The 8624-nt window shown below is 35.6% G+C and overlaps 1 protein-coding gene across 4 annotated transcripts in view; it reads right to left on the bottom strand.

Moving 5' to 3' along the window:
• The window catches only part of LOC129450624 (inositol 1,4,5-triphosphate receptor associated 1), a 74024-nt gene extending 65757 nt beyond the window's left edge, over positions 1-8267 (bottom strand). Inside the window, exons 1-17 of one of the 4 annotated variants that reach the window (XM_073859392.1) lie at positions 8045-8267; positions 7890-7932; positions 7603-7788; positions 7228-7335; positions 6981-7161; positions 6764-6822; positions 6612-6672; positions 6114-6272; positions 4494-4611; positions 4349-4399; positions 3890-3967; positions 3735-3791; positions 3549-3608; positions 3393-3448; positions 2719-2812; positions 451-570; positions 24-106 (exon numbers count right to left, since the gene is read on the bottom strand). In XM_073859392.1, coding sequence (XP_073715493.1) covers positions 24-106; positions 451-570; positions 2719-2812; positions 3393-3448; positions 3549-3608; positions 3735-3791; positions 3890-3967; positions 4349-4399; positions 4494-4611; positions 6114-6272; positions 6612-6672; positions 6764-6822; positions 6981-7161; positions 7228-7335; positions 7603-7783 — 1466 coding nt within the window. In that variant the 5' untranslated portion in view covers positions 7784-7788; positions 7890-7932; positions 8045-8267. Of the gene's footprint in view, positions 1-23; positions 107-450; positions 571-2718; positions 2813-2947; positions 2965-3392; positions 3449-3548; positions 3609-3734; positions 3792-3889; positions 3968-4348; positions 4400-4493; positions 4612-6113; positions 6273-6611; positions 6673-6763; positions 6823-6980; positions 7162-7227; positions 7336-7602; positions 7789-7889; positions 7933-8044 lie in introns of those variants that run through there. The other 3 variants (XM_073859391.1, XM_073859393.1, XM_073859394.1) reach the window with 3 other exon arrangements.
• Between the last annotated feature and the right edge of the window lie 357 nt (positions 8268-8624).

The following is an 8624-nucleotide window of genomic DNA, read 5'->3' on the forward strand; positions in this document are numbered from 1 at the left end:
ATCAAACCCAAAATTTTTTTTACAATGTCATCAGTTGATTTCTAGAACTTTCATGTTGTTGTTGTCTCTCTAACATTTCAGCTGCACCGTGTCCACCTCCACCATCCTGAAGAGCAGGTACAAAATATTACATATTTGATAAAGGAAGTTAGTGATTACTTTAATAATTGTATACCTATATGACATATAGGCCTGATTTCACAGACAATGCTTAGCTAAAACCAGGACTAGGCCTTAGATAAAATAAGATGTTTAAGCATTAATTTATAAACATGCCTTAAAAAAATATGTTATGCATAGTGTATCTTAAGACAAATCAATGGCACTTGGCATATTTTAAGATCTGTATGTGCACGTTATTTTCAGTTGAGACATGCGTTTTAGTCGAGGACTAGCCTTAAGCCTTGTCTGTGACACCGTGGGATAATGTTTATGATGTGCATTTCTCACAGTCTCTGCGAATTGCAAATGGAGAATATGGGATAATTCAACAGGCTTGATGTTTTGAATATCTTCTCTCTGGATTGGCAACATCTGACTGAGTGAGGAACTCAACTCCATAGTCACATTCTGAAAGATTAAGACGACAACATGCTCATTGATTTAATTTGCATTTACATGTAATGTTTACATGTAATCTTCATGTGTAACATGTTTCATAACCTACAGGCACTTTTATGAGTGAAACGTTCATTTATTGTCCTCCAAGATGTCTTTAATAACATTAATTTATTATAGATATTTACCACATACCTTTTAATGTACAGATGTTACATGAAAGAATTCATTATTTACCATAAACCTTTTCAAATGTATATTGAGGAATTTATTTATTTTACATTGATGCAAAATTGTATTTATGTTAGTCTTATCTTACCTGTCTAGGAACTACAGATGAAAAGAAGTTATTTTTACTAAGTTTGGCATATTTACATGGTGTATTTCATACATCAATGTTCATGAATATGCATGGTCCCTATCAAATAAACCAATAAAGTAAAAAAATAAAACAAATATGGACATAAATGTGTTGTTTGTGAACCCAACAAACCTACAATAAAAAAAACTTTTTTAATCACCATTAAACAAAAGCAGTCTCCTTATACATGCTGTGTTGATTCTCTTGTTAATGTGACGTCACACTGATAAAGACAGTCCTGCATTACCACAATTTCCTCACTCACCGAGTTCAAGTTCAATATTGAGATGCTATTGTCTCAAACTATATTTACAGGAATCAGATCTGATTTGAATGAAAGCGCTCACTTTCTCTTTTGGTAAAGGAGTCAGGAGCAGCAGCTCATTTGCATTTAAAGGGACACTCCTTTTTTTGAAAATATACTCATTTTCCAGCTCCCCTAGAGTTTACCACTTTTAGCATAGTTTAGCATAATCCATTGATTAGACCAGTGGTTCTCAAACTTTTTCCGCTTGCGGCCCCCCCTTGTGTACGGTGCAGTCCTTCGCGCCCCCCCCCCAAAGAAATTTATGACAAAAAAAGTTCTAAAATTTAACATTTTAATTAAACAAAACATATTGAGTTATACAAAGTAGTGTTGTTGGTTAGTAGCCTCATTTTTTTAGGTTTAATTACACAGAATTCATGTTAAATTAAAGGGATAGTTCGGCCAAAAACGATATTAAACCCATGATTTACTCACCCCCAAGCTGTTTGAGTTGCATATGTCCATCGTTTTTCAGACAAACACATTTTCAGATATTTTAGAAAATATTTTAAAAAGTGCGTCCATCCTTCACAAATTAAATCCAAACGGCTCCAGGATGATAAACAAAGGTCTTCTGAGGGTAATCCGTGCGGTGTTGTTGTAGAAATATCCATATTTAACATTTTATTAACGTAATTAACTACCTTCCGGTAGCGCCGCCATCTTAGTATCATCCGCATTCAGGATGAGTGCTTACGCAGCTTACAGAGGTTTCTCTGCTGCTGCTCTGTCCCCCCGCCCTCCGAATTTGTCATACGTCACTAAGAAAAGTGCGTACACTACGCTAATACTCTCTCCTGAGGCTAAGATGGCGGCGCTACCGGAAGGTAGTTAATTACGTCAATAAAATTCTAAATTTGGACACCTCTACAACAACACCGCACGGACCACCCCCAGAAGACCTTTGTTTATCATACTGGAGCCGTTTGGATTTAATTTGTGAAGGATGGACGCACTTTTTTTGGACTTGAAGGTCGTGGACCACGGCTGGACCCCGCAACACCACATCCAATCAACAGAAAGACCTAAAATATTTTCCAAAATATCCGAAAATGTGTCCGTCTGAAAAACGATGGACACACGCAACTCGGACAGCTTGGGGGTGAGTAAATTATGGGTTTAATATTGTTTTTGGCCGAACTATCCCTTTAATGTATTTTATAAAATGTCATAAAACTGGGGCCCCCCTGGCACCATCTCACAGCCCCCAGTTTGAGAACCACTGGATTACACCATTTAGCATCACGCAGGTAGACATGGCTAGGAACTATACTCTCATTCTGGCGTAATACATAATTTGAGACAAAATGGAAATAAAATTGAAGTTCAAAAAATGTTAAAAGTCAACCGAATTCTCATGTAATAAAGGTATAAAGTTGGCCATTGTTTTGGCCAACAGTCTGGAAAATATGGCAAAATGAGCATTTTAAAGTCAGGGACACAAGTGGCTATAAATAAAGAAACACACTTATGTGAATTGATGAACTGTTACCGGTTGAGCTTCCTGAATCTCACAATCCAGAGACTGATGGTTTGTTGCACATGTCCTCTGTGAACCAGGAGAGCCGGAATGGGATTTATTTAACCTGACAAAATAATGTAAAACAATATTAGGAAACAAAATGTATCCCTTTTATGCAAGGACATTTTCATTTTGATCACATCCAAGACAACAAAAAAAAATAACAAATTGAGTTCACGAGACAAATTAATAAACACACATGGCTTGTTCGAATTCGCCGCCGCAAGAACCGACAGGCAGATGAGTAGAAGTACCGCGAGAGCTATTCGAGAAATCATACGGAGAAGTCTACTTTCGATTCGCTCTCGCGGCACTTTGACGTCATTGGACGTTCTTACGGTCAGTTCTTGCGCCGCATGAAGTCGAACAAGCCTTGAACTTCAAAATAAAAGTCATACAAACCAAAAGAGCAGAATAAAATGACAAGATGCTTTTAATAGAATTAACTTGAGTTGAACCTGAAAAATTGCTTTAATATGCTGATAAAAATATTTTTTATATCCTCAGATATGTAAGAATATACTAAGATACATACAGGTTAAAGCACCAATCATAAACTTCGATTTTGCTGCTTGCCATAAATACCGCCTGCTATACTGTAATATAAACAGACTGAAGATAAGAAGTGCCGGTGTGGTGTTTACCTGAAGAGTGCTTGCTGTGAGTGCTCTTGTAACCTCATCAGTTCTGACTGTATGCCCTTTAAATGCATTAGCAGACAACAGGAACATCTTTATAACCCACCAGTCAAATAATTCTGTCACGAGCACGTACATTTAAAGTGATAAACAATAAAATACCTCAATAAGTTTGTGGCTTTCAAAGTGAGTGTACTTCAGCTTTTCCAGCAGTATGTTTCTCTGTGCAATAGTAAAGTGCCATCATCAACTCTTTGTTTTCTGCACCCATGCCAGATGGCATACTTATTGTCCATGCATATTATTAATTTTAACGAACTGTGAACGAAATTACAAACTTAAAATTACCTTAGTAAGGTCTCTGTCTTTTACAGCAAGTACCATATACGTTTCTTCCAGTTCACTCTGCAAACATAATAAAAAAGCGTTAATATATCACCAGTTGTGATCATTCAAACAGGAACATCTTGATATCAGGAGCACACTTAAATCAAGTCTCTTACCCTTAAATCAGAGATTTCTCTCTTCAGTTTGTTTATTCGCTCCTCACTCAGGTTTCTCTCCATTGTTATTTTTACATTCTGTGAAAGATATGTGTCTTAAAGGGAAAGTTTACCCAAAAATGAAGATTCTGCCATCATTTACTCACCTTTAAACATTTTTAAACCTGTATTATTTTTTTTCATTCTGTTGAACACAAAGTAAGACATTATGGTAACCAGGCACACAGTTGACTTTGACTTACATAGTAGAAAAAACAAACAAAATACTATGGAAGTCAGTGGGTACCATCAATTGTCTGCTTACTATATTATCTTCCTTTTTGTTCAACAGAATAAAGAAACTCATACAGAACAACATGAAGGTGAGTAAATGATGAAAGAATCTTAATTCTCGGGTGAACTATGCCTTTAATACACTTTTTAAAAACTTGTAAATCACAAGCAGTTATGACCCAATACCTTTTCTTCAGATATTTTAATTAGGGCTTTTAATCGATCACTTTCCTTTATCTAAAAGAGAAAAAAGAAAAACAAATATTGTGTGACATTGTTTAATGTGCATAATCTAAATAAAAGAATATTTTAGTAATTGGTAAAGTCATACTAATGCACGATTGCTTGCTTGTGCTCGTGTGGCTCTGTCCTGGCTCTCCTGGAGTGCACTTCTGGTTTCATCGAGTTCTTCAGAAAGAGCCCGTGATCTTACCGCAAACAACTGAGCACTGTCAACATAACCAACAGCAACATGAATATGGTTTTGTGGCTCAGTTGTGGTAGATCAATGTGCTGGCAACACAAAAGGTCATGGGTATGATTTCCAGATATACACAAAGTATGACATTTTGTCACATAAAATCAGCCTACATAATGTAAAGAACATTGTGTGAAAATATAAAACTGATATCTTTAATTTTGACTGAGTAAGGTCATATCAAAGATTGAAATCAATGAGAAATCAAACTCTGATCCTCCTATCTCATTATTAGATTATGAGACTTCTTCAGAGAACAGACAGGTTCACAAATGTATAGCTGTCAAATGCATAAAGGTAAATGTCCTTCCATATGAATAGCAAAACAAGTGTTTAAACCCATATGGCAAAAAATATGTTTTTTAATATATGCTAAAAACATTTTGTAGAAAAAAGGCTTAATTAAATATATTTTTACATTATATACAAACTACACTGTAAAAAATTTGCTGTAATTTTGCAGCTGGTTGCCAGTAACTTACTGTAGAAGAAAAAGTCTAAAAATGTTTTATGTTCATTTAACTTTGAACAAAATGTTGCCAGTAAATAACATAAATGTAAAATCTACGGTAAGTTACTGGCAGCTAGTTGCCAGTAATACCCAGTAATACTGTAATTTCTAAAGAATTTTTTTACAGTGTATATTTAGTTTTAACCTACATATCAATATATATTTCAAAATTGGCCAGTAAACACATTTCTAATTTTACAACCATATGGCAAAGAAGATTATTCTAGGCCAAAATATATTTAAAAAATATACAAAATAGATTTTATTAACAGTAAAGTTCATTTTAAAATGTAAATTTTTGAAGTTAAAAAAAAATTAGTGAATTTTAACCTTTTCAAACCTGTTGGCGCAGTTTCCCGAACAGGGTTTAGATTAATCCAGGACTAGGCCTTAGTTATATTAGATGGTGGTGTCCCTGACAGGGATTAGTTTAAACCAAGACTAGATCTTAGTTTAATTAAGAAATATAACTAGTTTTAACAAACATGCCCTAAGACATTTAAGTTACAAAAAAACAATACTGGTGTGTATCTTGAGACAAAACAATGGCACTGAAATTTGTTAAGATGTGTCAGTACAAGATGTTTTTAAATAAAGCCAGCTCAAACATGCATTTTAGTTTGGGACTGGGATAAGCCCTGTCCGGGAAACCGCCTAATCATGTTTACAGGTTTGTAACATAAATATAGTTTTTCTTCCAGTGTGACGTGATTATATTTCCTTGGATTGAAATATATGGAGGGCTAATTATATATATATTTAAAATAATTATTATGTTAAATATATTATTATAACTTTTTTAAATATATATTTACCATTTTGGAACATATTTCAATACATTTTAGCAAAAAAATTTTTGCTAAAGTTTTGTATATTTTTAAATATATTTAAAATAAATGTGAAAACATATATTTCCCATATGGGAAAATATTTAGGGTCTGCTGTAGATCGAGTTTCAATACCTGGCAAGTTTGGTGTGTAACTCTGAAACCTCCAGGTTAAGTTGCAGTATTGTGTCTTCACACTGAGAAACGGTTCTTAACAGACTGCTGTTCTGCTCACTTAACCTCTGCTGGTTGTGTTTCAGTTCAGCTACTAGCCCTAAAAGATCTCCAGTCTCACTGAAAATGGAAGAAAAGTGAAAGGTGATGTGATTGTCAAGTATGGTAGGCCATAATTGAAATGTGAGTCATGAACACACAAACCCGGAGTAGTGGGCAGCTATCATCACTGCACCACCCGGGGAGCAATTGGGAAAAACGTGCCTTGCTCAAGACCACCTCAGTCACAACCTACTAGCTGTGAGACTGAAACCAGCAAACCCTTTGGGTTACAAGCGTGACCTTCTAACCATAGGTCACGACTGCCCTAGGGACAGGGAGCCAGGAAAACAGCCGGCCATCTATTATAAAATCATAGGTTGTCCTTACATGAGTATGCAATGAATTGACCTTACTAACCAATGACATTCAGCTCCATCTGTGAATGTGGCTTCATTTAAAGAAGTAGGATACTCTGTCCCTAGGACACAACGTGAGACTAATTTAAGGTTCAAGTTTAACATAGGCTAACATTTATAAACGTATTATTGATTTAACTATTATTAACTTACCAGTTAGAGATAATTTTCTAAAAACTGAACCTGGTACCTGGTTCTTATCTTCAGGAAGCCTATAAATTGAAAGGCAATTTGTTTTCATTATAAGTCACAACATACCAAATATTTGACCAAATGTATATTTACATAACATCATGTACATACAGTTTAGCATTTGTATGTTTCATTTGCAAATACATCAGTGACATCAGTGTTTGTTTATAGCTTTCACCCATCTTGGCAGCACTGGGCTATCCAATCCCTCATGGTGGCATGAAACCTATCCCGACTAACAGGGTCGTTCCGGTTCTCTGGATCCAGCATGCGCTGCAAGTTTTTCAGCTTATCCTGGCCGGAATTTTGAAGGGTCATGGACTGGAGATACTGCACCACCGTGGAGGCCTGGACCTCTCCTGTAGGCACAATAGAGATGAGCTTTCAGGCTTTCATTTATACCTTTAATATTTAAAATATTGTACCTTTGCCAGTTGTGTCACATGCTTCAAAAGTAATGTTCAAGAGTTCTTCTTCTGTAAAGCAATTCGTGTCAGCGCAGTCACAAAGAGTCCTGCTATCAGATCTAAAATCTAAACCAACGTAAAAAAAAATGTTCAGGTGAATGTTTTAATGTCTTTATAATAACATATTACAAAATTCTGGGTTGTTTCGTCCCATGGTTGGTTAAAAATGAATGAAACCAATCACTAGGATAAATTAACACAGAAAATGTTCATATTTGACCCAACCATGGGTTGAAATAACCCAGCATTGGTTAATTTAAACCTAAAAGTTGGGTTTGTTCATTTGACCCAACCATGGGTTGAAATAACAAGTAGGGTAACTTTAGGACGTACCTTCACTGCTTTCAAACACCTGGCAGGGCTCCACAGAGAAGGTTCCAGAATCAATGGAAAGGCTTGGAGCTCTGCGTCTATGGCAACCATGATTCCTTGATAAGAGCCGGGAAGAGGGAAGATGGGATTCACAGTCGTCCTCTAAAGAACTGTGACATTCAGTCCACTTCTCTGAAGCCATAGCTTCTGTAAAACAAACAGATGAGACTTCTGATATAATATTTGATCCAATATATTGTTTTTCATTAAGACAAACCTTTGTTAGGTTTTTTTAAGAGAGTACTTACATCGCTTAATGTAGATCATCTAATGTGGAGCTCCAGTGCCATCCTGTAGTGGTTACACATGCAATAAGTAAATTATAAAATAATGAAGAAATGAGTAGGCTACAGCAATAACTACAGTGTTCCAGTAGCAGAACATTTTGTGTAGAATTACATACCTGTTAAAATGATAATCCATTATCCAATGGAAGAACATGGATGACCTGTACACTATCAAACATTTGTTTTATTCTTGGTTATGGTCTGGTGTAGTGTTGGACATGTTTACAGCATCCTTGTTGCTTGTAGATGATGATGCAACAGCTGATCTTTAGAGAGCTTTGGCTCTTTTCATCCGAGAGCACACACTGCCACACATCAAAACCAGATGACATGGCTACCTTCCCCCCAAATAATCTCCATTCATCGACTGTGTGCTTCTGGCAAGGCAGAACAATGTTATAATGGATGATTTTAATTAACATTCGACAGTTTTCCATATCAAATGATTCAAGGGCAATGCACGTCAGTATTAGTAATGCCCATCAATTATCCTTGTCTATTTCTCCAAATAGGCCTTCATCCCAGAGCCTTTCCCACAGTATTTTGCCTTTTTTGTTTACATGTTTTGACAGTCTATTTTAAACTTTTAGTTAATCTTATAGCATTTTGCAAAGTCCATAATTATTATCTGTGGTATATTAAAATTAAAATTACATTAGCAAAAAACAAGATAATTTAAAATTATGGCATGCAGAT

Source organism: Misgurnus anguillicaudatus, chromosome 21 (assembly GCF_027580225.2).
Source record: "Misgurnus anguillicaudatus chromosome 21, ASM2758022v2, whole genome shotgun sequence".
In the NCBI taxonomy this organism is placed as follows: Eukaryota; Metazoa; Chordata; class Actinopteri; order Cypriniformes; family Cobitidae; genus Misgurnus; species Misgurnus anguillicaudatus.